At 42.6% G+C, this 27631-nt stretch overlaps 2 protein-coding genes and 1 long non-coding RNA gene across 3 annotated transcripts in view; all 3 read right to left on the reverse strand.

Moving 5' to 3' along the window:
- Window positions 1–248: 248 nt before the first annotated feature.
- Window positions 249–16991, reverse strand: prph2b (peripherin 2b (retinal degeneration, slow)). The gene is made up of 3 exons (XM_078242686.1): window positions 16411–16991; window positions 8722–8968; window positions 249–449 (listed from the first exon to the last, which is right to left on the reverse strand). The coding sequence occupies exons 1-3, from the start codon at window positions 16989–16991 to the stop codon at window positions 249–251; spliced, it is 1029 nt and encodes a 342-aa protein (XP_078098812.1).
- Window positions 16992–20280: 3289 nt separating this feature from the next.
- The window catches only part of ubr2 (ubiquitin protein ligase E3 component n-recognin 2), a 46562-nt gene continuing 39211 nt past the window's right edge, over window positions 20281–27631 (reverse strand). The window contains exons 38-46 of the mRNA XM_078281353.1: window positions 26880–26947; window positions 26605–26743; window positions 26298–26388; window positions 25722–25852; window positions 25055–25163; window positions 24058–24192; window positions 22951–23121; window positions 21629–21730; window positions 20281–21506 (exon numbers count right to left, since the gene is read on the reverse strand). Coding sequence (XP_078137479.1) covers window positions 21365–21506; window positions 21629–21730; window positions 22951–23121; window positions 24058–24192; window positions 25055–25163; window positions 25722–25852; window positions 26298–26388; window positions 26605–26743; window positions 26880–26947 — 1088 coding nt within the window. The 3' untranslated portion in view covers window positions 20281–21364. The remainder of the gene's footprint in view (window positions 21507–21628; window positions 21731–22950; window positions 23122–24057; window positions 24193–25054; window positions 25164–25721; window positions 25853–26297; window positions 26389–26604; window positions 26744–26879; window positions 26948–27631) is intronic.
- Window positions 24567–25048, reverse strand: LOC144537615 (uncharacterized). The gene is made up of 2 exons (XR_013503868.1): window positions 24699–25048; window positions 24567–24663 (listed from the first exon to the last, which is right to left on the reverse strand). It is a non-coding gene; the product is annotated as an uncharacterized LOC144537615 (long non-coding RNA).

Here is a 27631-nt window from a genome sequence, read left to right on the forward strand (position 1 = left end):
CTTGGTAGAAGGATGCTGTATGCTTAGTGGCTCACTGACGCTGATGATTGATGATTTTAAACTTTGGTATTGAATGACAAGGCATTTTTCGATACTCGATACTAAGGAGGCAATTCGGTCAGTGCCTAAAAAGTATGGAAGTTCGGTACCCAGCCCTAGTATGTACAGACCTCTCCTGTTTTCTGGGGGAGAGGTGGGTGGATGGGGGAGAGGGGGGAGACCTCAGTCCTTTGTGGAGGGCGGGGCTCTCAGGTGGTGGCCTCAGCGTCCCCGCCCTCGTCCACCTGGTTTTTCTTCCCAAGTGTCTTCATCTTGGAGAAAAGCTCGCCGAACGTCTCCTTCACGCCTTTCTCCAGCAACCAGCCGTCGCTCTCACACTCGGGGTTCTCCGGGTCCTCCATCGTCTGCAGAGCCGTGGTCAGGTACTTTAACCCCGCCATGTCCGCCGACTGACACACAAAAACACAAACATAGGGTTATTATATATGATTTTAAATGGTGAAAAATGTGGATCAGTGTTTCCCAAAGCCCAAGATGGCGTCCTCAAAAGTCTTGTTTTGTCCACAACTCAAAGATATTCAGTTTACTGTCCCATCAGTGGTTTGTTCCAGCATCATTCTGACCTATATTTAGGTCTGTAGAGGTGGAGCCCTCTAGTGGTCGTAGTAGTTCTGACCTATATTTAGGTCTGTAGAGGTGGAGCCCTCTAGTGGTCGTAGTAGTTCTGACCTATATTTAGGTCTGTAGAGGTGGAGCCCTCTAGTGGTCGTAGTAGTTCTGACCTATATTTAGGTCTGTAGAGGTGGAGCCCTCTAGTGGTCGTAGTAGTTCTGACCTATATTTAGGTCTGTAGTGGTGGAGCCCTCTAGTGGTCGTAGTAGTTCTGACCTATATTTAGGTCTGTAGTGGCGGCGCCCTCTAGTGGCCGTAGTAGTTCTGACGGGAGCAAAGCAGGAAGTAAGGTGAGGAAGTATAAGAGTGCCAAACCATCCGAGGATATGGGTGGGTTGTTCCCCCCCTCTAATACGACTGACAGGAGACTTTTCAGAAATGAGCGCCCCTAGCAGTGGCAGGAAATACGACCTCATATCTAAATCTATACTTCCTCACCTTACTTCCTGCTTTGCTCCCGTCATAACTACTAACACTAACACTAACACTACAAACCTAAATATAGTTCAGAATGATGCTGGAATAAATCACTTATGGGGGAGTTTTTTGGGGGAGTACAGTGTTGATATTTGATCCTGATTAGAACCGTCACACGGAATTCGCAGATGCAGAATTTCCCCCATATTTAAAACAAATTAAACAAAAACTGAGACCGTTACCCCACATCTCCACCCTGAGCTTTGTTCAGCAGATATTCATTCTGGATCAGCGCTGAAAACTGCAGCAGCAGGATCATTAAAGTTCCTTCAAACAGAGTGATTGAGTTCAGGATGTTGTTCTTAAATCCGCCACCTGTCGTGATGTTCAGGTCAAACTTGTTGTTCGACGCACATAACCAACCTTTTCTCTCTCTCAGAAACTGCTCTTGATCTTCCCAGAATACAACATGTTGCTGCTGCCGGCAGATTAACCCCCCAGAATAGATTTAACTCCCCCAGAATAGTTCCTGATCCTCGGTGAGCCTGACCACTGCTTGGCAGCTTAGCACGCTGCCATCTCAGCACCAGAATCAAGAGTCAAGAAAACCTGCAGAAACTCTGCTCAGGAACTGGACTGTGATACATCAATAACTGTACTTATTTATAAACATGTGTAATAACTGTACTTATTTATAAACGTGCAATAACTGTACTTATTTATTATCATATGTAATAACTACTTATTTTAAATGTGTAATAACTGTACGTATTTATAAACATGTGTAATAACTGTATTTATTTATAAACGTGTGTAATAAGTACTTTTTTATCAATGTGTAATAACTACTTATTTATCAATGTGTAATAACTACTTATTTATCAACGTGTAATAACTGTACTTATTTATAAATGTGCAATAACTGTACTTATGTTTAAACGTGTGTAATAACTGTACTTCTTTATAAACGTGTAATAACTGTAGTTATTTATAAACGTGTAATAACTGTACTTATTTATAAAGTATGCAATAACTTTACTTATTCATAAACGTGCAATAACTGTACTTATTTATAAACGTGTAATAACTGTACTTATTTATAAATATGCATTAACTGTACTTATTTATAAACATGTGTAATAACTACTTATTTATCAACGTGTAATAACTGTACTTATTTATCAACATGTAATAACTGTACTTATTTATAAACGTGTAATAACTATACTTATTTATAAACATGTGCAATAACTGTACTTATTTATAAATGTGCAATAATTACTTATTTATAAACGTGTAATAACTACTTATTTATAAACGTGAAATAACAACTTATTTATAAAAGTGCAATAACTACTTATTTATAAATGTGTAATAACTGTACTTATTTATCAACGTGTAATAACTGTACTTATTTATAAACATGTGCAATAACTACTTATTTATAAATGTGCAATAATTACTTATTTATAAACGTGTAATAACTACTTATTTATAAACGTGAAATAACAACTTATTTATAAAAGTGCAATAACTACTTATTTATAAATGTGTAATAACTGTACTTATTTATAAATATGCAATAACTATTTATAAATGTGCAGTAACTACTTATTTATAAATGTGCAATAATTACTTATATATAAACATGTGTAATAACTACTTATTTATAAACGTGCAATAACAATTTATTTATTTATTTATATATAACTACTTATTTATCAATGTGTAATAACTACTTATTTATCAACGTGTAATAACTGTACTTATTTATAAATGTGCAATAACTGTACTTATGTTTAAACGTGTGTAATAACTGTACTTCTTTATAAACGTGTAATAACTGTAGTTATTTATAAACGTGTAATATCTGTACTTATTTATAAAGTGTGTAATAACTACTTATTTATAAACATGTAATAACTGTACTTATTTATAAACGTGTAATAACTGTACTTATTTATAAATATGCATTAACTGTACTTATTTATCAACGTGTAATAACTGTACTTATTTATCAACATGTAATAACTGTACTTATTTATCAACATGTAATAACTGTACTTATTTATTCACGTGTAATAACTACTTATTTAAAAAACGTGCAATAACTGTACTTATTTATAAACATGTGTAATAACTGTATTTATTTATTATCATGTGTAATAACTACTTATTTATAAATGTTTAATAACTGTACTTATTTATAAACATGTGTAATAACTATTTATAAACATGTAATAACTGTACTTATGTTTAAACATGTGTAATAACTGTACTTATTTATAAACGTGTGTAATTAGTACTTATTTATAAACATGTAATAACTGTACTTATTTATAAACGTGTAATAACTATACTTATTTATAAACATGTGCAATAACTGTACTTATTTATAAACATGTGTAATAACTGTATTTATTTATTATCATGTGTAATAACTACTTATTTATAAATGTGTAATAACTGTACTTATTTATAAACATGTGTAATAACTGTACTTATTTATAAACGTGTGTAATAAGTACTTTTTTATCAACGTGTAATAACTGTACTTATTTATCAACGTGTAATAACTGTACTTATTTATAAATGTACAATAACTACTTATTTATAAATGTGCAATAACTGTACTTATGTTTAAACATGTGTAATAACTGTACTTATTTCTAAACACGTAATAACTGCAGTTATTTAAAAACGTGTAATAACTGTACTTATTTATAAACGTGTGTAATAAGTACTTATTTATAAACATGTAATAACTGTACTTATTTCTAAACGTGTAATAACTACTTATTTATCAACGTGTAATAACCGTACTTATTTATAAATATGCAATAACTGTACTTATTTATAAACGTGTAATAACTATATGTATTTATAAACACGTGCAATAACTGTACTTATTTATAAATGTGCAATAACAACTTATTTATAAACGTGCAATAACTACTTATTTATAAACATGTGTAATAACTATCAATGTGTAATAACTGTACTTATTTATAAATGTGCAATAACTGTACTTATTTATAAACATGTGCAATAACTACTTATTTATAAACATGTGCAATAATTACTTATTTATAAATGTGTAATAACTGTACTTATTTATAAACATGTGCAATAACTACTTATTTATAAATGTGCAATAATTACTTATTTATAAACATGTGTAATAACTGTACTTATTTATAAATGTGCAATAACTGTACTTATTTATAAACGTGTAATAACTATATGTATTTATAAACATGTGCAATAACTGTACTTATTTATAAATGTGCAATAATTACTTATTTATAAACGTGTAATAACTGTACTTATTTATGAAGGTGAAATAACTTATTTATAAACGTGCAATAACTACTTATTTATAAATGTGTAATAACTACTTATTTATAAACAAGTGTAATAACTACTTATTTATCAACGTGTAATAACTACTTATTTATCAACGTGTAATAACTGTACTTATTTATAAATGTGCAATAACTACTTATTTATAAACGTGTAATAACTATACTTATTTATAAACATGTGCAATAACTGTACTTATTTATAAATGTGCAATAATTACTTATATATAAACATGTGTAATAACTACTTATTTATAAACATGCAATAACTATTTATAAATGTGCAATAACTACTTATTTATAAATGTGCAATAACTGTACTTATTTATAAACGTGTAATAACTACTTATTTATAAATGTGCAATAACTGTACTTATTTATAAACATGTGTAATAACTACTTATTTATTATCATGTGTAATAACTACTTATTTATAAACATGTGTAACAACTACTTATTTACAAATGTGTGTAATAACTACTTATTTATAAATGTGCAATAACTGTACTTATTTATAAACGTGTAATAAGTACTTTTTTATAAATGTGTAATAACTGTACTTATTTATAAATGTGCAATAACTGTACTTATTTATTATTATAAACATGTGTAATAACTACTTATTTATAAACATGTGTAATAACTACTTATTTATCAACGTGTAATAACTACTACTTATTTATAAACATGTGCACTACTTATTTATAAACATGTGTAATAACTACTTATTTATAAACATGGGTAATAATTACTTATTTATAAACGTGTCATAACTACTTATTTATAAACATGTGTAATTACTTATTTATTATCATGTGTAATAATTGTACTTATTTATTATCATGTGAAATAACTAATTATTTATAAACATGTGTAATAACTGTACTTATTTATAAATGTGTAATAACTGTACTTATTTATAAACGTGCAATAACTACTTATTCATAAACGTGCAATAGTTGTACTTATTCATAAATGTGCAATAACTATTTATAAACGTGCAATAACTGTAGGCTATTTATAAACATGTGTAATAACTGTATTTGCATGGGGCATTTTTTATAGTGAAGGCATTATTTAAGAGCTAGTGGAAGGACATTTTGTTCTTATGTGCACTCTGTATGTACAGTTAAATGACAATAAAGGCTATCTGCTCTGCTCTGAAAAGGACATTTAAAGAGTCTGGTGTGTGCAGCAGCAGAGCTAAATCTGGTTGGGTTCGTCATCAGCGCTAACGCTAATCAATCCCTAATCAATTATACTGTTAACCTTGGACATGTAAAGTTGCTTTGGGTAACTTGCTGCAGGTGTGCTGCCATTATCCCCTTTTAAAAGATTAAGACCAGAAGGTATCCTGCGTTCACCTCCCAGAGAAAGTCCTCCAAGATTAAAAACAGCAGCAGGTGAGAGGCAGGTTTAGGTTTCCTAATAAACTCTGCTGCTGTGCTTTTTCTGGAACAGCCACGCCCGCTGCCGCTCCTGTCCAATCAAATGCTTTCTCTACACGATCAGGAGGTATGACATCAGAGGTAAAGTGTCGGGTAGTTCAAGTCATCAACAAGGTGCATCAGGAATACCAAACAACTCTCATCACAAAGAGTGTTTGTGGATTCGTTTTTTTTTTAATTAGAGACGGTTTGGAAGTGAGACATCCCGAGTCAGAGTAACTTCCTGTCTCAGAGTAACTGTCTTTCTCAGAGTAACTTACTGTCTGTGTGTCCCGTGGGTTTATCCACTGCCACCGCCTCTTTAGGAGACTTCCAGGACATGAACACCTGTTTCCTGGGTGAAAGTTTTGTGTTTTCTCCTTAACTTCTTCAGGACATGAACACCTGTTTCCTGGGTGAAAGTCTTGTGTTTTCTCCTTAACTTCTTCAGGACATGAACACCTGTTTCCTGGTGAAAGTCTTGTGTTTTCTCCTTAACTTCTTCAGGACATGAACACCTGTTTCCTGGTGAAAGTCTTGTGTTTTCTCCTTAACTTCTTCAGGACATGAACACCTGTTTCCTGGTGAAAGTCTTGTGTTTTCTCCTTAACTTCTTCAGGACATGAACACCTGTTTCCTGGTGAAAGTCTTGTGTTTTCTCCTTAACTTCTTCAGGACATGAACACCTGTTTCCTGGTGAAAGTCTTGTGTTTTCTCCTTAACTTCTTCAGGACATGAACACCTGTTTCCTGGGTGAAAGTCTTGTGTTTTCTCCTTAACTTCTTCAGGACATGAACACCTGTTTCCTGGGTGAAAGTCTTGTGTTTTCTCCTTAACTTCTTTCAGGACATGAACACCTGTTTCCTGGTGAAAGTCTTGTGTTTTCTCCTTAACTTCTTCAGGACATGAACACCTGTTTCCTGGGTGAAAGTCTTGTGTTTTTCTCCTTAACTTCTTCAGGACATGAACACCTGTTTCCTGGGTGAAAGTCTTGTGTTTTCTCCTTAACTTCTTCAGGACATGAACACCTGTTTCCTGGGTGAAAGTCTTGTGTTTTCTCCTTAACTTCTTCAGGACATGAACACCTGTTTCCTGGGTGAAAGTCTTGTGTTTTCTCCTTAACTTCTTCAGGACATGAACACCTGTTTCCTGGGTGAAAGTCTTGTGTTTTCTCCTTAACTTCTTCAGGACATGAACACCTGTTTCCTGGTGAAAGTCTTGTGTTTTCTCCTTAACTTCTTCAGGACATGAACACCTGTTTCCTGGTGAAAGTCTTGTGTTTTCTCCTTAACTTCTTCAGGACATGAACACCTGTTTCCTGGGTGAAAGTCTTGTGTTTTCTCCTTAACTTCTTCAGGACATGAACACCTGTTTCCTGGGTGAAAGTCTTGTGTTTTCTCCTTAACTTCTTCAGGACATGAACACCTGTTTCCTGGTGAAAGTCTTGTGTTTTCTCCTTAACTTCTTCAGGACATGAACACCTGTTTCCTGGGTGAAAGTCTTGTGTTTTCTCCTTAACTTCTTCAGGACATGAACACCTGTTTCCTGGGTGAAAGTCTTGTGTTTTCTCCTTAACTTCTTCAGGACATGAACACCTGTTTCCTGGGTGAAAGTCTTGTGTTTTCTCCTTAACTTCTTCAGGACATGAACACCTGTTTCCTGGGTGAAAGTCTTGTGTTTTCTCCTTAACTTCTTCAGGATATGAACACCTGTTTCCTGGTGAAAGTCTTGTGTTTTCTCCTTAAGTTCTTCAGGACATGAACACCTGTTTCCTGGGTGAAAGTCTTGTGTTTTCTCCTTAACTTCTTCAGGACATGAACACCTGTTTCCTGGGTGAAAGTCTTGTGTTTTCTCCTTAACTTCTTCAGGACATGAACACCTGTTTCCTGGGTGAAAGTCTTGTGTTTTCTCCTTAACTTCTTCAGGACATGAACACCTGTTTCCTGGTGAAAGTCTTGTGTTTTCTCCTTAACTTCTTCAGGACATGAACACCTGTTTCCTGGTGAAAGTCTTGTGTTTTCTCCTTAACTTCTTCAGGACATGAACACCTGTTTCCTGGTGAAAGTCTTGTGTTTTCTCCTTAACTTCTTCAGGACATGAACACCTGTTTCCTGGTGAAAGTCTTGTGTTTTCTCCTTAACTTCTTCAGGACATGAACACCTGTTTCCTGGTGAAAGTCTTGTGTTTTCTCCTTAACTTCTTCAGGACATGTACACCTGTTTCCTTGTAATCCCCAACCCGCCCACCACGTTAAAGCAGTCAATTTAGGAGAATCACTGAAAGACCTGTTTCCTGTTTCTGTCTCAGGATTCTTCTGTCACCAACGCCCTGACAAAACTAATGTTCCTGATGATAGATATGGCTTTTACCTGTGTAGATATCTAAAGCTGCAATGGTTAGTTGACTAATTGATTAGTCGATCGACAAAAATGAATATTTTGAATATGAATATCTTTGGGTTTCAGACAAAACAACATTAGACATTTAACATCTAATTCAGAGAGGAAGACAAGAAAAACATTTCACTTAATTTTGGACTGTCCCTTTAAGTCCAGTTCAGACCAAAGATTTGTGATGAGATGAAACTGTTTTAGCCCATCTCAGCTGGTCTCCAGAGGTTTTAGAACGAGAGAAGACAAAATGCTAAAACAGAGAGAGAGTGACAGAGAAGGAGGCACAAGAATGGCAAAAAAAGTGTTGAGAAAAAGCTTAAAAAGCCTGACAAAAGCTGACAAGTTTCCACTCGTCTTGTTGTGAATCATCTGTCTGAACTGGAATCTAGGCAACAGCAGGGATCAGGCTGGATGCTGATTGGCTGCAGCGTGTTGTGGGTGGAGCCTTACCTCCAGGATAATGGTGGCGAGGATGAGCACGCTGATGCTGTTCATCATGCTGCTGAAGTAAGAGAAGAGCGCCTCTCGGCAGCCGCGGGTCCAGATGTTGAGCTCCTCGATGCGGTGGTCGTAGTCGTAGTGGGCGGAGTTATTGGTCAGGTGGTGCTGGATGCAGGGCCGCGGTGACCCCGGGTTACAGCAGCTGAACGGGACACTGTCCATCAGGTACTTCCCTTCCACGTTACTCAGGACACGACTGCAGGACAGAGACGGACACAGTTAATGGTCAAACCCTCGAACCCTCGAACTCTCGAACTCTCGAACCCTCAAACCCTCCGAACCCTCAAATCCCCCAAACTCTCACTTAAGGTCTTTAATAGAGCTCAACAGTGAGGTTCTGGAAGTAAAAGTCCTGTTTATTTTCTCAGTAAGGATTTAGATTATTACCTATAATGTCCAAACCATCCGAGGTAGACTGACCACGGGCTGTGAGATTGTGAAACGAAGGTTCTTATTTATAAGGTTCCAATCCTCTGAACATAGTCACACTGAGAAATCCAGAGAGAGTTGTGTGGAGCTGATAGTCTTAATTAGCTTTGTAGCAACTCATTTGGCTTGAATGTAACGGATGCTCATTAATATCAAAAAGTTACTAACTAAAGCTTTAAACTCTGACCACTCACTCTTGCCTCTGGGTGGAGATTAGGAGCAAAAACAAACATTTTCGTTTGTTAATGTGCAATTAAGTGTGTGTATGTGTGTGTGTGTGTGTGTGTGTGTGTGTGTGTGTGTGTGTGTGTGTGTGTGTGTGTGTGTGTATATGTATATCTCCCACAGTATTAAACATTAAGCGATAGGAGTTAGGGTTTTCGAGCTAGAAGCAGGACCATCAAAGGTGTGCCAGAGCCTCGTCTTGGCGTTAAGGCCTGAGGTCAGTTTCAGGTCAGAGTCAGTCAGTTTGTCAGTTAGTCCATCATGACATCATGTTAGCTGACAACACCTCCTTTCTTCCTCTCCTCCTCTCCTTTTCTTCTCCTCTTCCCCTCCTCTTGTGTGTGTGTGTGTGTGTGTGTGTGTGTATTTGTACATGTGTCTGTGTCAGTTGATTGAGATTACCTAATAGGACACATTTCCCACTTTTCAGACTCATTCATTCTCCTTTAGCTGCTTCTTTATCCAAATTGAAGCCAGTAATCCCATTTATCATCATCTTAAAATTAACTACAAATAGTATATCATTATATTCCACATCTTTCAAACATTCTGGGTATTATTCAACTTTTCAAAGACATTCATGCCAATTAAACCCATTCCCACTTTTTCAACTATTCTCACTACTTCACCTTCTTCTTACAAAAATCAAGTCAGCACTCCAGTGTAGTGTCAGCGTTTCAACATACAGCATTCACACCGCAATTTCTTCAGAAAATGTCTTCAAAATTTCTTCAGAAATTGCATTCCCTAATTTTGTTTTGTTGTTTTTTGTACCGCCAACTGCAGATCAATTTCCCCATGAGGGCCAGTGAAGCTCTCTGAACTCTAAACTCTACAGGGTCAAAAGTTTAGTCTTATGGTCCTTGCACAATGAGTTTGAAATATTTGCTGAAAGTTTCGCACACCAAAAAATAAATATGACCTCACATTGTGTCAATAATGTTTACACACTGGCGCGGAAACTTTTCTTTCTGTTTTTTTTGCATCCGTAGGAAACACTTTGAGGTGTTTTGACACTTAGTGCCAGCCTCTGTTCAGGATCAGTTGGTGTTCTTCATTTTAATGTGTCTCCAGCATCGCTAGCAAAGCATCAAAGTGAGGCGCTGACATGGATGGATGGGCATAATCCCACAGCTCCTTGATAAGGAGGTGGAACAATCTCAGTTTTGGATGGACCCAATGTTTCCCGTTTCTTTTTCTCTTTTTAAGAAGACAGAGGACAATAAAATCATCCTTACTGCTTCAAGACTCCATTTTGGATTATCCATCGGACTCAGTGTGCAAGGACTTTAAGTATTCCTGATTCTCAGTGCTGCATTTGACCAATTGGAAAACTGCGTTGGACTTTCTGGCACAGTAGCCTACTAAAGTGGTTTGAATCCTACTTAAAGAACAGGGACTACTTTGTGTCTGTAGTTAATTACGCATCTGAGCGGACATATATGACGTGCGGAGTTCCTCAAGGCTCCATTCTGGGGCCTCATCACATCGCTCATGATTAGATGTTCCAGAAGTTTCTTAAATTAAATCAAAACCAAAATAAGGTAGTTGGTTTTGGAGCCAAAGAGGAATGATTAAAAGTCAGCGCTCACCTTCAATTGGCAATGTTAAAAACAGACAAAGGCAGAAATCTTGGTGTAGTCATGGACTCAAAGCTGAACTTCAACAGCCACATTAAGACAATTACAAAATCAGAATCAGTGTTTTGAAATCTTTTTGGAATATATATATATATATATTTGTAATATAATATAATATGTTTATTTTGTCTTGTGACAGACGAGCCCCCATTTGTCACATCTGAAACAAACTCTTAGAAAACTGCAAGTCCGCTGCAACTCACACTTTCTTCTAATTTTTGGGCATTTCTGTCCTTATTAGAGAGGAAAGCTAAGATATGAAAAGAGAGAAAGAGGGGGGAAGACATGCAGGAAAACCGCCACATGTCGGACTCAAACCCTGGACCCTAAATCAAGGCCGAAGATGCTGCCTTTCTTTAAGTAATTGTTCTTTTCTTACACTGCACTGTAACTTTTATTCTTGTATTTAATACCGGTGTTATTCTATTTTAGCCATTTTATATTTTCTTTAAGGGATGATTAATCATCATGTAAATGTGCTGTATAAACAAAGCATCATTGACTATCTGTTGTAAGAGTTAACAAAAGGACAACTGGTCATGTGACACTGTGGGATGTTACTGGTGATAAGGCCTGTGAGTGATTGGCAGGAACATGCAGTGGGCGTGGCCTGATGGCTCTCAGGAGGTTAAAACTGGATAATGAGAAATAATCATCTCAGAGAGAGAGAGTTTTATCTCTTAAGCTCATTAACACAGAGACACGAGATGGAGTCACGCAAACATGGCGCTACAACACGCTTCAGACCTGAAACCACCACAGCGCTGTGGAGGAAGGTCTGGCTACACCACAGATGCATTCTGGGATAGGAGAATAAAACGCTGTGGGTTGTTTGCATTTCTTTAAACCAATCACAACGGTCTAAGCTCAGGACGCAGCCACGGTGTCACTGCTGAATAGTCTCAGGAAGGAACTGGTTCTGGTGGAACATTTACACCCCGCAAAAGAAAACTCCTCATCCAATATTAAATGAAGTTAACTGTTGACACAACACAGTAACGTGAGATATTTAAATGAGCTGATACATGGTTAAATCTGATTGGCTCTTACCAGTGTATCTCAGTGTGTACTTGGTCCACAGCAATCCCACCAATCAGTCCCAAAACCTCCCAGGTTCCTCCCAGAGGAAATGATCTAAGAATATATTTGATCATTTCCTCTCTAACTGGGAGGTTTTATAAAGAATATGTTAGATCATTTCCTCTCTAACTGGGAGGTTTTGGGACTGATTGGTGGGATTGCTGTGGACCAAGTCCACACAGAGATACACTGGTAAGAGCCAATCAGGTTTAACCATGTATCAGCTCATTTAAATATCTCACGGTACTGTGTTGTGTCAACAGTTAACTTCATTTACTTCCTAACCAGTTCCTTCCTGAGACTATTCAGCAGAGACACCGTGGCTGCGTCCTGAGCTTAACGTAGGGTGACCAGACGTCCCCGGTTTTGGTGACCTGTCCCCAGCTGCAGCTGTCCCCTGAAATGTCCTCAGTTTTCACTGTGACTGACAGACCCGAAATTGGAATGAAAGAAAGAAAACACTGACCAAACGTATAGCTGCACACCCTACACGTGCAGGCTCCAGACAGCCAGAGCAGCGCTGCTCAGAGCTCAACTTCAATACAGTTAGAAAGACATTCACAGATTCAAACTTCCGTCATCAATTACTCTACAATGAAATGTTATTAAATCACAAACGACGCATCTTTCCTACCGTAGTAACAGAGACACAGACACACACACACACACACACACACACACACACACACACACACACACACACACACACACACACACACACACACACACACACACACACACATACAGAGACACAGACATATACACACACACACACACACACACACACAGACACAGACACACACACACACACACACACACGCACACACACACAGACACACACAGAGACACAGACATACACACACACACAGTCACACACAGAGACACAGACATACACACACAGACACACACACACAGACACACACACACACACACACACACACACACACACACACACACACACACACACACACACACACACACACACACACACACACACACACACACACACACACACAGAGACCCACACACACAGAGACACAGACACACACACACACACACACACACACACACACACACACACACACACACACCCACACACACACACACACAGAGACACAGACATACACACACACACACACAGACACACACACAGACACACACACACACGCACGCACACACACGCACACACAGACACACACAGACACACACACACAGACACACACAGACACACACGCATACACACACACACACACACACGCACGCACGCACACACACGCACACACACACACACACACAGTGTCTCCAAACTTACCTCAATTATAACTTGTCTCCTGTTAGTTGTACTACAGCACTTACTTTAAAAAAAAATAGGCATATGCCTGAGATTGATGCATTTAAACGTTAAAATAGACAACATTTTCTTACAGGGGGCATGCCCATGGACCCCCCTAGAGGGGGCTGTGCCCCAGTACAGCTCTAGGTCTAGTGGGGCAGTGTCCCCGTTTTAAGTTTACAAAGATAAAAGCATTACCTGTTTTGGAGGTATTTCTGCTTCTGAGCTGAAAATGTTCCCGGATTTTGAGTATGAGGGCGTGTCCTGACAGTAGCTAGGTAAGGACTACTAGCCAGTCAGAAGCAGAGTATGAGGGCCCTGACAGTACCTAGGTAAGGACTACTAGCCAGTCAGAAGCAGAGTATGAGGGCCCTGACAGTAGCTAGGTAAGGACTACTAGCCAGTCAGAAGCAGAGTATGAGGGCGTGCCCTGACAGTACCTAGGTAAGGACTACTAGCCAGTCAGAAGCAGAGTATGAGGGCGGGCCCTGACAGTACCTAGGTAAGGACTACTAGCCAGTCAGAAGCAGAGTATGAGGGTCCTGACAGTACCTAGGTAAGGACTACTAGCCAGTCAGAAGCAGAGTATGAGGGTCCTGACAGTACCTAGGTAAGGACTACTAGCCAGTCAGAAGCAGAGTATGAGGGTCCTGACAGTACCTAGGTAAGGACTACTAGCCAGTCAGGAGCAGAGTATGAGGGCGTGCCCTGACAGTACCTAGGTAAGGACTACTAGCCAGTCAGAAGCAGAGTATGAGGGCCCTGACAGTACCTAGGTAAGGACTACTAGCCAGTCAGAAGCAGAGTATGAGGGCGTGCCCTGACAGTACCTAGGTAAGGACTACTAGCCAGTCAGGAGCAGAGTATGAGGGCGTGCCCTGACAGTACCTAGGTAAGGACTACTAGCCAGTCAGAAGCAGAGTATGAGGGCCCTGACAGTACCTAGGTAAGGACTACTAGCCAGTCAGAAGCAGAGTATGAGGGTCCTGACAGTACCTAGGTAAGGACTACTAGCCAGTCAGAAGCAGAGTATGAGGGTCCTGACAGTACCTAGGTAAGGACTACTAGCCAGTCAGAAGCAGAGTATGAGGGCGTGTCCTGACAGTACCTAGGTAAGGACTACTAGCCAGTCAGAAGCAGAGTATGAGGGCCTTTAATAGACAGGACAGCTGTAGACAGGAAAGGGGGGAGAGAGAGGGGGAAGACATGCAGCAAATGGCCGCAGGTCAGACTTGAACCCTGAGCAGCTACGTCGAGGACTGAGCCTCTGCATATAGGCACCTGCTCTACCAGGTGAGCTACCTAGGCGCCCGTATTGTTTTTCAGCAGAGAATCAAATGCTCACTCAGGCGACTGGTTTGGTTTAACCTTGTCATGTTAGCGGGCGTGTAACCCGCAGCGAGGTGGAAATCAGATCCTGAGAGATTATAGACTTAGAGAGGAGAAGCTGGTACATCGACCTCTGCACAGTAACTTTTCCCTCCTTAAATCCCTCATTGATCCTCCACTGACCCCCTTCAACCAAACTCTCTCTCTGCCGGCCGCGGAGCTCTGAGACTCATATGAGCCACAGAAACTGAAGACAGAAGTTAACTTGGCAGGAAAGTCAGAAATGTAAGAAGGCTTTTTTGCACACCTCCGTTGTCGGGCAGGTGCCTAAGATATAATCAAAAGCTTAGAGAAGAGTCCTGCACACTGACCATTACGCAAGCAATAATCTATTTAGAAAAATACAACGAAACATATTTTTCTAAATAGATTATTGCTTGCGTAATGGTCAGTGTGCAGGACTCTTCTCTAAGGAAAGCCGTCACATACCTTAACCTGGCAGCAATGGGCCAACCACTTCTTGAAATTGTTTCGATGGAGTGGTCCGTGTCTTTTGTTTTGTTTTTGGTGGGAGAGATCTAGGGTGGGGGGTTGGTCTGGTTGGAGTTTTGGATTGGCTTACATTGTGTGTGTGTGTGTGTGTGTGTGTGTGTGTGTGTGTGTGTGTGTGTTAAGGGATAGGGGGGCTGAAGAAAAGAAAAGGGCTAAAACTGTGATGTTTAATGTTGTTCATCTTGTGCCTTTCTCAATAAAAAAATGATAAAAAAAAACATTTAAGCAAGACAAGATAAACCAATAACAGGATCAGATGACTGAACCAAAGTGTCTCTGTTACGATCTTTGTTAACATACAAAGTCATGTCAGGATGTCATGATATTTGTCATTATTATTCTGGATGAACTGATTCTAGAGCTGCAACAAATGGTTGTTTTCATTACCGATTTCTTTTTGATTAGTCGATTAAATGTCCGGTCTATAAAACATCAGAAAACTGAAAAATATCCAATGAAATACCAAAGACGAGCTTCTTGGAACTAGTCTTTGTGAAAGCTCTTTGGTAGGACGGTGTGAACCAATCAAAAGCACAGTCGGACAAAAATAAGATTAAAAACTTTACTTTGTCACGTTTCGGCTGCCAGCCTTCTTCAGGACGTTACAGGAAAGGTATGAAGTGAAACAATAAATTAATCTTATTCTATTTATAAAGTGCATGATGTAATAAAGACATTTAACCCAAACACTTGATTGGCGCTCGATGGTGTTTTAAGCCCCCAACGTCTCCTTCCAGGCAGCGCTGTGACCGTTGACTTCAAGGCACCTAAACCTAAACCTAACCATAACCTTAACCACAAACCTTAACCATAACCTTAACCATAACCATAACCCTAACCCAAACTTAACCCAAACTTAACCATAACCATAACCATTGCCTAACCCTAGTGCCTTCCAGGCAGCACTGCCTGGAAGAAAACGTTGGGGGCTTAAAACACCAATAAACTTGATTGACTTCTAGAATCTTATTTGTTTTATAATGTGCCAGATGTAATAAAGACATTTGACCCAAACACGATTGGCTGACTGTCGGGTCTGGGTGTACTCACTCTTTGACCAGGTCGTTGCTCATGTCCAGGTAGCGGTTGCTGATCCACTGCACCTCGAACCAGTCCCTGAAGTTGTTGTTTCCGCAGCAGCGAAACTCGATCTGCGTCATGTCCAGCGTCCTCTTCATGAAGCAGCGCCCGGGCGTGTCTGTGTCCTTGTAGAACTTGATGCTGTTCTTCAGGCCCTCGGCGAGCGTCAGGTACACGGCGAACTGCATGAGGAAGCAGAGCAGCGCCGTGAGCAGCAGCAGCCCGTTGAAGCCGCAGCACAGCAGCAGGTACGAGCGCAGCATCGGCTTCCACTTGGCAAACTTCATGGGGTCCAGAGAGTCGTGGCACACCTTCCCTCCAAAGGCGTTGAGCCCGCAGGCCAACAAGCCCACCAGGATCAGCAGGTTGGGCACTAAGTGGCTCTCGTTGCTGTCCATCATCTCGCTTCTCTTCCGCAGCTCGATCTTGAAGAAGATGCCGAGGCTGAAGATGAGGATCCCCACGATGACCGAGAGCCAGTAGATCATCCACAGGCCCTGCGCCAGCTTCACCCGCTTCTGCAGGTTGAACTTCACCGGCATGAACGGCATTTTAACCTCTTGGTTTGATCAAAACACACGACTGAAATCAATACAAACGATCACTGAGAAACCAGCTATCAGTTATAGATATATAAGATATGAGATAAAAGAAAACAGTTCCAGGTCTCAGTTTCCTTTTTGCGGCGAGCAGTTTTGAGAATCCGTCAGAGTTTCACAGTTTTAATCCGTTCCAGAAAGAAGCTGAACACGCCTCGGCCAGAACTCCTGGTTTCAGACCCATAATGCCGTGCTGCAGGTGCGGACAGTCCATACTGCTGGGGGGGCAGAGGGGTCTGCCATCAAATAAAACCAAATATTCACATAAAAGCCGTGGGCAGACCGGCAGTGGGCTCCTCCACGCTGATATTTTCCTGCAGAAGAAAAGTGTGAATGTGAGCGAGCTGGGACTCTTGATCCTAAAGCTGTGATCGGCTCTGATCCCATTAACGGGAGATCAGCCCTAATCCTCCCACTTACTGCTAATTGGTTTGATGCTAAGCAGCAGCTTCCTCCTCTCAAGGCTCTGACGAGAGGCCCAGGCAGCTCTCCAGTCTCTCCACGTTGTTACGAGGGTCGTAGTTTAAAGTAAGAAGCAAGCCGGCGCTGGAAGAAGTATTGAGATATACTACACTAACACCACACTGTACAAATACTCTGTTACAGTAAAAGTCCTAACACCACACTGTACAAATACTCTGTTACAGTAAAAGTCCTAACACTACACTGTACAAATACTCTGTTACAGTAAAAGTCCTAACACTACACTGTACAAATACTCTGTTACAGTAAAAGTCCTAACACCACACTGTACAAATACTCTGTTACAGTAAAAGTCCTAACACCACACTGTACAAATTCTCTTACAGTAAAAGTCCTAACACCACACTGTACAAATACTCTGTTACAGTAAAAGTCCTAACACTACACTGTACAAATACTCTGTTACAGTAAAAGTCCTAACACCACACTGTACAAATACTCTGTTACAGTAAAAGTCCTAACACCACACTGTACAAATACTCTGTTACAGTAAAAGTCCTAACACCACACTGTACAAATACTCTGTTACAGTAAAAGTCCTAACACCACACTGTACAAAAACTCTTACAGTAAAAGTCCTAACACTACACTGTACAAATACTCTGTTACAGTAAAAGTCCTAACACTACACTGTACAAATACTCTGTTACAGTAAAAGTCCTAACACCACACTGTACAAATACTCTGTTACAGTAAAAGTCCTAACACCACACTGTACAAATACTCTGTTACAGTAAAAGTCCTAACACCACACTGTACAAATACTCTGTTACAGTAAAAGTCCTAACACCACACTGTACAAATACTCTGTTACAGTAAAAGTCCTAACACCACACTGTACAAATACTCTGTTACAGTAAAAGTCCTAACACCACACTGTACAAATACTCTGTTACAGTAAAAGTCCTAACACCACACTGTACAAATACTCTGTTACAGTAAAAGTCCTAACACCACACTGTACAAATACTCTGTTACAGTAAAAGTCCTGCAGTGTAAATGTTCCTTCAGTAAAAGTGTGCGAGTATCATCAGGAAAATGTAAAGTATTAAACCATTGTAGAAAGTGGAAAGGATTGTTGTGTGACCAGTTGTGTGTTTAATGGTCTACACACACACGCACACATAGACAGAAACACACACACACACAGACACGCACACACAGACAGAAACACACACACACACACACACACAGACACGCACACATAGACAGAAACACACACACACACACACACACACGCACACACACACACACACACACACACACACAGACACACACTTACACTTTACTTACTACGTACTTTAACAGAATGTCACATCTTTTGCATTTCACATTTAACCCTCTGAGGTCAGGAGACGGAGGTCAGACGGAGAGACGGAGGTCAGACGGAGGTCAGAGGTCAGACGGAGGTCAGACGGAGAGACTGAGGTCAGACGGAGGTCAGACGGAGGTCAGACGGAGGTCAGACGGAGAGACTGAGGTCAGACAGAGGTCAGACGGAGGTCAGACGGAGAGACTGAGGTCAGACGGAGGTCAGAGGTCAGACGGAGGTCAGAGGTCAGACGGAGGTCAGACGGAGAGACTGAGGTCAGACGGTCAGACGGAGGTCTGAGGTCAGACTGGAGGTCAGACGGAGAAGACTGAGGTCAGACGGAGAGGTCAGACGGAGACGAGGTCAGACGGAGAGACGGAGGTCAGACGAGATGTCAGACGGAGGTCAGACTGAGTCAGACGGGGATCAGTCAGACGGAGGTCAGACGGAGAGACTGAGGTCAGAGCGAGGTCAAGGAGGTCAGACGGAGGTCAGAGGTCAGACGGAGGTCAGACGGAGAGACTGAGGTCAGACGGAGAGACTGAGGTCAGACAGAGACTGAGGTCAGACGGAGGTCAGACGGAGAGACTGAGGTCAGACAGAGAGACTGATGTCAGACGGAGGTCAGAGGTCAGACAGATGTCAGATGGAGGTCAGACGGAGAGACTGAGGTCAGACAGAGAGACTGAGGTCAGACGGAGGTCAGAGGTCAGACGGAGGTCAGACGGAGGTCAGACGGAGAGACTGAGGTCAGACTGAGGTCAGACGGAGGTCAGAGGTCAGACGGAGGTCAGACGGAGAGACTGAGGTCAGACGGAGGTCAGACGGAGAGACTGAGGTCAGACGGAGGTCAGACGGAGAGACTGAGGTCAGACAGATGTCAGACGGAGAGACTGAGGTCAGACAGATGTCAGACGGAGGTCAGACTGAGAGACTGAGGTCAGACAGATGTCAGACGGAGGTCAGACAGAGAGACTGAGGTCAGACGGAGGTCAGAGGTCAGACAGATGTCAGACGGAGGTCAGACGGAGAGACTGAGGTCAGACAGAGAGACTGAGGTCAGACGGAGGTCAGAGGTCAGACAGATGTCAGATGGAGGTCAGACTGTAAACTTAGAGGTTCTGGTAATTATGTGTTGTGTTATTATCTGTAAACTTTATTATTAATCTGATAAAATAAATAAAAGTCTGAAACATCTTCAATCTGACGGAATCACGGGCGCCCGGTTAGCTCAGCTGGTAGAGCGGGCGCCCCTAGAGGTTGAGTCCTCGACGCAGCGGCCGCAGGTTTGACTCCGCCCTGCGGCCCTTTGCTGCATGTCATTCTCCCCCCCCCCCCCCCCACCCTCTCTCCCTCTTCCCTTTCATGTCTTCATCTGTCCTTTCAAAATAAAGGCTGAAAATGGCAAAAAAACAATCTTAAATAATAAATAAGACAGAAACGAACTCCTTTTAAAGTTTTTATTGGTTTTGTTACAATATTGTACACGTTTATACACGAATTCACATATTAACACGTCCGATGTGATAAATGAAAGGCGCCATGCCGCCAACGCCATCGCTGAAAACGTGAAGAAGAAACTAAATCCGACTTTTATATCAAACTAATAAATAAATAAATAAACGGAGGTTTCCTGTTTCTGTCCGACTCTCTCGTCACTTTTCAGCACAAACTCATAAAAAAACAATATTCAACTCATTTCAACAGGAAGTGACATCACACAGCTCGCCGAAAAACAAACCGGAGAAGACGAAGCCTCTTAAAATAAAACCTCTGATCTGATATGTGTTTAAAGGATTATTATTAATATTCCTGTCTCCACTGATCATTCATGATGCAGAAGCACTGCATTCTGGGAATCAGATTTCAAAATAAAAGCCTTTCGGTTCTAGCTGCGTTCCTTTTAAATGAAGTTCATCATCTACACTTTGTTTCTGTCTCTGAATACTACATTACCCATGATCCTCAGCGTGCGTTTTCGAACTGTTTTCAGAGACAGTGAAGCGTCCTCAAGTGTTTAGAGATTGAACGTGTCCAAGGCTACTATTTCCCATCATGCAACACAATCACGATTAAATCTAGAAGGGAAACTGCCACGGCAACGACCCCAAAACCGCTGGTTAGGGTTATGAAGGAGATGGTGCTTTGAGTTAAACATATGTTATTATATTAGCTCAGATTTTGGGAGATTTAGCGTAGCTTCCTGCCGTAGCTGTATCCCCTCTAACAAAGAGATCGGAGATGATGAAACGCGGGCGCCAGGTGGGCGGGGCTTCACTTTGGTTTACTGTTAAAGACTTTTAAACTTTCACAATAAAGTCACAAACTAAAAGGTCCAAATCTAATTAAAAAAAATCCAAAATAAACTTTCTAACTTCCTGTGAGTGTGTGAGAGGGCGGAGTCAGAGTTAGTCCCTCTCTGTGAATGGTGGAGAAACCAAAACGTCCTGAAAGAATCCCTGAAAGCTGGTCTGAGCTCAGCGCCGGGCCGCAGGAAGCTGATTGGCCGAGAGGCCGGGGGGGGGCAGCATCACAGGTGCTGCCAGTCGATGGCAACCAGCGTCTGATTGGCCTCCTGAGCGTGGCCGATGACCTCAGCGATGCCGTGCTGCCGCCACAGACGCTGGATCTTCCTGTAGCGCTCGGCACACAGGTGGAGTGGGTTCCCCCGCCTGGACAGGAAGAGGGATTTTCAGAATAAAGGTCCAAATCTGTGTGTGTGTGTGTGTGTGTGTGTGTGTGTGTGTGTGTGTCTCTGTGTGTCTGTGTGTGTGTGTGTGTGCGTGTGACCTACTTGAGGCCCTGGTCTGTCTCTCCGTAGTCGTCGAGGTATGGAGGAGGATAGAAACAGCCCTTTGTTTTACCTGCTACAAACAACACCTGACTCTCTCTGACTCTGCACGCACACACACACACACACACACACACACAGAGACACACACACACACAGACACAGACACACACACACACACACAGAGACACACACACACACACAGACACACACACACACACACACACACACACACACACACACACACACACAGACACACACACACACACACACACACACACACAGAGACACACACACACACACACAGACACACACACACACACACACACACACACACACACACAGAGAGACACACACAGAGAGAGAGAGAGACACACACACAGAGAGAGAGAGACACACACACACACACACACACACACACACACACACACACACACACACAGAGAGACACAAAGTATTGATCTTTTGTTCTATAAATTGCAAATGACAATTTAACTTGTTGGTATTAGAATAATGAAATAAAGTCCACTAGATGGCGCTGTTTGATGGACATTTTCCTTCGGGGACAGACTATCACAATGTTTCAAATCACAATCATGTGGTCACGACCAATCAACGTATGAGACATAACGGAGCAGGGTCATAATGTTGTCAGCTCTCATCCTCTCTGAACTTGACGTGTATAACCACAACACTACGTTCATCACACATTCATGACTACGACTGGACACACATCTCAGAGGCAGGGCTTGCCCCTCGTTGTGGGAGACTTAGGTGTGTGTATTTGGCGGGGGAAAATGGACGTTTTTCAATTTGAAAAGAAATGGCATTTCCCCGATACATTTGATGTCTCTTTTTGACATCATTTTGGACCGTTAATATCTCCATATCTGCATCTGAAACGTTAACGTTAACAGATGATAAATAACTCTCAAAACACTTAAAGCTGAAGAAGTCTGACTACAATCATTAGATCTGAGAAATGTCTTTTAGTTCGCTGCCCTAATCTAACCCTTCTAACGGGGGTGAGGGGGGGCGGTGTTACCTGAGGAAGAGGCCGAGGCCAGCTCCACAGGTGGAGGTGAGGGGGGGCGGTGTTACCTGAGGAAGAGGCCGAGGCCAGCTCCACAGGTGGAGGTGAGGGGGGGCGGTGTTACCTGAGGAAGAGGCCGAGGCCAGCTCCACAGGTGGAGGTGAGGGGGGGCGGTGTTACCTGAGGAAGAGGTCGGGGCCAGCTCCACAGGTGGAGGTGAGGGGGGGCGGTGTTACCTGAGGAAGAGGCCGAGGCCAGCTCCACAGGTGGAGGTGAGGGGGGGCAGTGTTACCTGAGGAAGAGGCCGAGGCCAGCTCCACAGGTGGAGGTGTGGGCGGTGCAGGCCCCCACGTCTTCTCCGTCCAGCTCCGTCTGACAGCAGTAACTCTGAGAACACAGCATGCAGCCGCACACCAGACACAGGGTGGGGGCCCGAGACTTATCTCCACCTGACCGGGGACACCTGCACACAAAACACACAGATACACACAGGTAAACACAGGTAGACACACACACACACACACACACACACACACACACACACACACACACACACACACACACACACACACACACACACACACACACACACACACACACACACACACAGGTAAATACAGGTAGACACACACAGATACACACAGATACACACACACACACACACACACAGAGGTAAACACAGGTAAACACACACAGATAAACACACAGATACACACAGATACACACACACACACACACACACACAGATAAACACACACACACAGATAAACACACACACACACACACACACAGGTAAATACAGGTAAAACTGTGATCCCTCACTGTGTCTACTGACATTTGCCCAAAATGTGTCAAACTATAATACGTGTGTAGGACCCGCCCCCAGAGGCAGGTAAGCCAATCAGGCGTATCTTTCTGCATATGTCTAAAACACTGTGTGTGTGTGTGTGTATCTGTGTGTCTCTGTGTGTGTGTGTGTCTCTCTGTGTGTGTGTGTGTGTCTCTGTGTGTGTGTGTGTCTCTCTGTGTGTGTGTGTGTGTCTGTGTCTGTGTGTCTCTGTGTGTGTGTGTATATATATATATATATGTGTGTGTGTGTGTCTCTGTGTGTGTGTATATATATATATGTGTGTGTGTGTCTGTGTGTGTGTATATATATATGTGTGTGTGTCTCTGTGTGTATATGTGTGTGTGTGTGTGTGTGTGTGTGTGTTTCTCTGTGTGTATATGTGTGTGTGTGTGTGTGTGTGTGTCTCTCTGTGTGTATATGTGTGTGTGTGTGTGTGTGTGTGTGTGTGTGTGTGTGTGTGTGTGTGTGTGTGTGTGTCTCTCTTTGTGTATATGTGTGTGTGTGTGTGTGTGTGTGTCTGTGTGTATATATGTGTGTGTGTGTACTGACGTGAAGCTGGATGCCTGGTTGATCAGCACGCTGTAATCTTCTGGCAGCTCGATCAGACGGTTGGACTCTCTGGGGAACTTGACCAGGACTCCGCCCCCCTGCAGCGTCTGCCGCACACCTGGATGACAACACCACCTGAAACACGGGAAGGAAACATGAGACGGTCCCTCTGTGTGTGTGTGTTACCTGTGTATGAGTGGATCCAGCAGGGTGTGTGTGTGTGTGTGTTACCTGTGTATGAGAGGATCCAGCAGGGTGTGTGTGTGTGTGTGTGTTACCTGTGTATGAGTGGATCCAGCAGGGGGTGTGTGTGTGTGTGTTACCTGTGTATGAGTGGATCCAGCAGGGTGTGTGTGTGTGTTACCTGTGTATGAGAGGATCCAGCAGGGTGTGTGTGTGTCTGTTACCTGTGTATGAGAGGATCCAGCAGGGTGTGTGTGTGTGTTACCTGTGTATGAGAGGATCCAGCAGGGTGTGTGTGTGTGTGTGTGTGTGTGTGTGTGTGTGTGTGTATGAGTGGATCCAGCAGGGTGTGTGTGTGTGTGTGTGTGTGTGTGTGTTACCTGTGTATGAGTGGATCCAGCAGGGTGTGTGTGTGTCTGTTACCTGTGTATGAGAGGATCCAGCAGGGTGTGTGTTACCTGTGTATGAGTGGATCCAGCAGGGTGTGTGTGTGTGTTACCTGTGTATGAGAGGATCCAGCAGGGTGTGTGTGTGTGTGTGTTACCTGTGTATGAGAGGATCCAGCAGGGTGTGTGTGTGTGTGTTACCTGTGTATGAGTGGATCCAGCAGGGTGTGTGTGTGTCTGTTACCTGTGTATGAGAGGATCCAGCAGGGTGTGTGTGTGTGTGTTACCTGTGTATGAGAGGATCCAGCAGGGGGTGTGTGTGTGTGTTACCTGTGTATGAGTGGATCCAGCAGGGTGTGTGTGTGTGTGTGTGTGTGTGTTACCTGTGTATGAGAGGATCCAGCAGGGTGTGTGTGTGTGTGTGTTACCTGTGTATGAGTGGATCCAGCAGGGTGTGTTGACTGTGGTGCAGTTGGAGCAGGTTGGAGGGCAGACTGAGGAAGCTGAGCAGCGCCTCCCACTGACCGGGACCGGACACTGCAACAATACAGCAGTTCAACACAGAGAGACAGAGACACACAGAGAGACACAGAGAGACAGAGAGACCCAGAGACACACAGAGAGACACACAGAGACACATAGAGACAGAGACACAGAAAGACAGAGAGAGAGACAGAGAGATAGAGACACACAGAGAGAGACAGAGAGAGACAGAGAGAGACACAGAGAGACATACAGCGTATGTCAAAAACAGAAGAAGTCCATGTAATCAGAGGGTTAAGTATCATTATTATTATTAGTTTGATTTCTTTCAGTTTAACATGAAAACATTTAGTGTGTGAGGATCAAAGCTGTTGACCATGTTCAAAGAAGAAGAAAAAACTAACCGTGCTGGAATCGTGTGTGTGTGTGTGTGCGTGTGTGTGTGTGTGTGTGCGTGTGTCTCTGTGTGTGTGTGTGTGTGTGTGTGTGTGTGTGCTCTCGTGTGTGTGTGTGTGTGTGTGTGTGTCTCTGTGTGTGTGCGTGTGTCTCTGTGTGTGTGTGTGTGTGTGTGTGTGTGTGTGTGTGTGTGTGTGTGTGTGTGTGTGCTGTTACCCAGCAGGTCAGCAGGTGGTGCTGTAGAGTTCAGGTAGTGGAAGAAGAGAGCAGCGGCTCGGAGGAACGGCAGGACGCCGGCTTTAACACAACGGAACAGCTGCCAGCCGGACGTGACCTCAGGTAACACACTGAAATATATAATCCACATTAATCCATTAATTGGGAAAGAATATATTAAAAAGTGCTGCAGACATCGAAAAAAAAGTGTGTTACGTGCCCAGGTGTTGGTGTGCATGCGTGTCGTGTGTGTTTTACCTGCCCAGGTGTGTGTGTGCATGCGTGTCGTGTGTGTGTTACCTGTCCAGGTGTGTGTGTGTTTGCTTGTCATGTGTGTGTTACCTGCCCAGGTGTGTGTGTGTGTGTGTGTGTGTGTGTGTGTGTGTGTGTGTGTGTGTGTGTGTGTGTGTGTGTGTTTGCTTGTCATGTGTGTGTTACCTGCCCAGGTGTGTGTGTGTGTGTGTGTGTGTGTGTTTGCTTGTCATGTGTGTGTTACCTGTCCAGGTGTGTGTGTGTTTGCTTGTCATGTGTGTGTTACCTGCCCAGGTGTGTGTGTGTTTGTCATGTGTGTGTTACCTGCCCAGGTGTTTCCTCAGCGTGTTGTAGAGCTGACAGGTTAGCTCCTCCTCCTCTGATTCCCCTCCGTCATGATCCATACACACCTCCTCTACACACAGACAGGTTACACACAGACAGACAGGTTATACACAGACAGACAGGTTACACACAGACAGACAGAGACAAAGAGACATTACAGACAGACAGGTTTATGTATTTGTATATAATCAGAATATAAAAAAGGAGAAATACTAAAGACAAAATATTGGAATATTTTAAGAATATCCCATCTGTGTGTGTGTATGTGTCTCTGTGTGTGTATTACCTGTGGTGGAGGTGAGCAGGATCTGAACCAGGTGAGCCACAGTGACCAGGTGAAGCAGGTGGAGGTGGGCGGAGTCTACAGCTCTGCGTCCTGACTGGTCCAGACTGTGAACCGAGCCGTACGACATCACGCTGTATACCTGCAGAGAGAAACAGTTAACTCGAGTCTCACCGGGTGTTTACATGGGACTGGATTCAAACATTAAAGTCGGACATTGTAACATTATAGATATGACAGAATATACAGAAAGCATTATATGAAGACATGAAACTCACCAGCAGGTGGAACATATCGACGTCCAGGATACAGAGAGGGTTTTCTACCTGAGAGTCTGGAACCAGGGCTACACGCACACACACAGACACACACACAGACACACAAACAAACAAAAAACAAACAAACACACACACACACAGACACACAAACAAACAAAAAACAAACAAACACACACAGAGACACACACACACACACACACACAGAGAGAGAGACACACACAAACAAGCGCGCACGCACGCATGCACACACACAGAGACAGACAGACAGAGAGAGAGAGAGACACACACGCACATTGACACACAGACACACACAGTTATTACAAGTTGTTTATACCCATCACGCACTGCAGCCTGAACTTCTCTCTTTATAAGTAAAAATTGTGTGTGTGTGTGTGTGTCTGCATGTGTTACCTGCGAGCAGCCTGATGAAGTGTGTGTCTGCGTGTTACCTGCGAGCAGCCTGATGAAGTGTGTGTGTGTGTCTGCATGTGTTACCTGTGAGCAGCCTGATGAAGTGTGTGTGTGTGTGTGTGTGTGTGTGTGTGTGTGTGTGTGTGAGTGTCTGCGTGTGTTACCTGCGAGCAGCCTGATGAAGTGTGTGTGTGTGTGTGTGTGTGTGTGTGTGTGTGTGTCTGCATGTGTTACCTGCGAGCAGCCTGATGAAGTGTGTGTGTGTGTCTGCATGTGTTACCTGCGAGCAGCCTGATGAAGTGTGTGTGTGTGTGTGTGTGTGTGCGTGTGTTACCTGCGAG

The sequence above is a fragment of the Sander vitreus genome, chromosome 23, assembly GCF_031162955.1.
Source record: "Sander vitreus isolate 19-12246 chromosome 23, sanVit1, whole genome shotgun sequence".
Classification (NCBI taxonomy): Eukaryota; Metazoa; Chordata; class Actinopteri; order Perciformes; family Percidae; genus Sander; species Sander vitreus.

Bases quoted from the DNA above. Each gene is read 5' to 3' on its own strand.
- prph2b (XM_078242686.1), bottom strand. From the start codon at position 16,991: ATGCCGTTCATGCCGGTGAAGTTCAACCTGCAGAAGCGGGTGAAGCTG. The intron at 8,969-16,410 runs GTGAGTACACCC...TCTGTCCTGCAG, and splicing joins AGCAACGACCTGGTCAAAGA to TCGTGTCCTGAGTAACGTGG. The intron at 450-8,721 runs GTAAGGCTCCAC...TTTGTGTGTCAG, and splicing joins TCGCCACCATTATCCTGGAG to TCGGCGGACATGGCGGGGTT.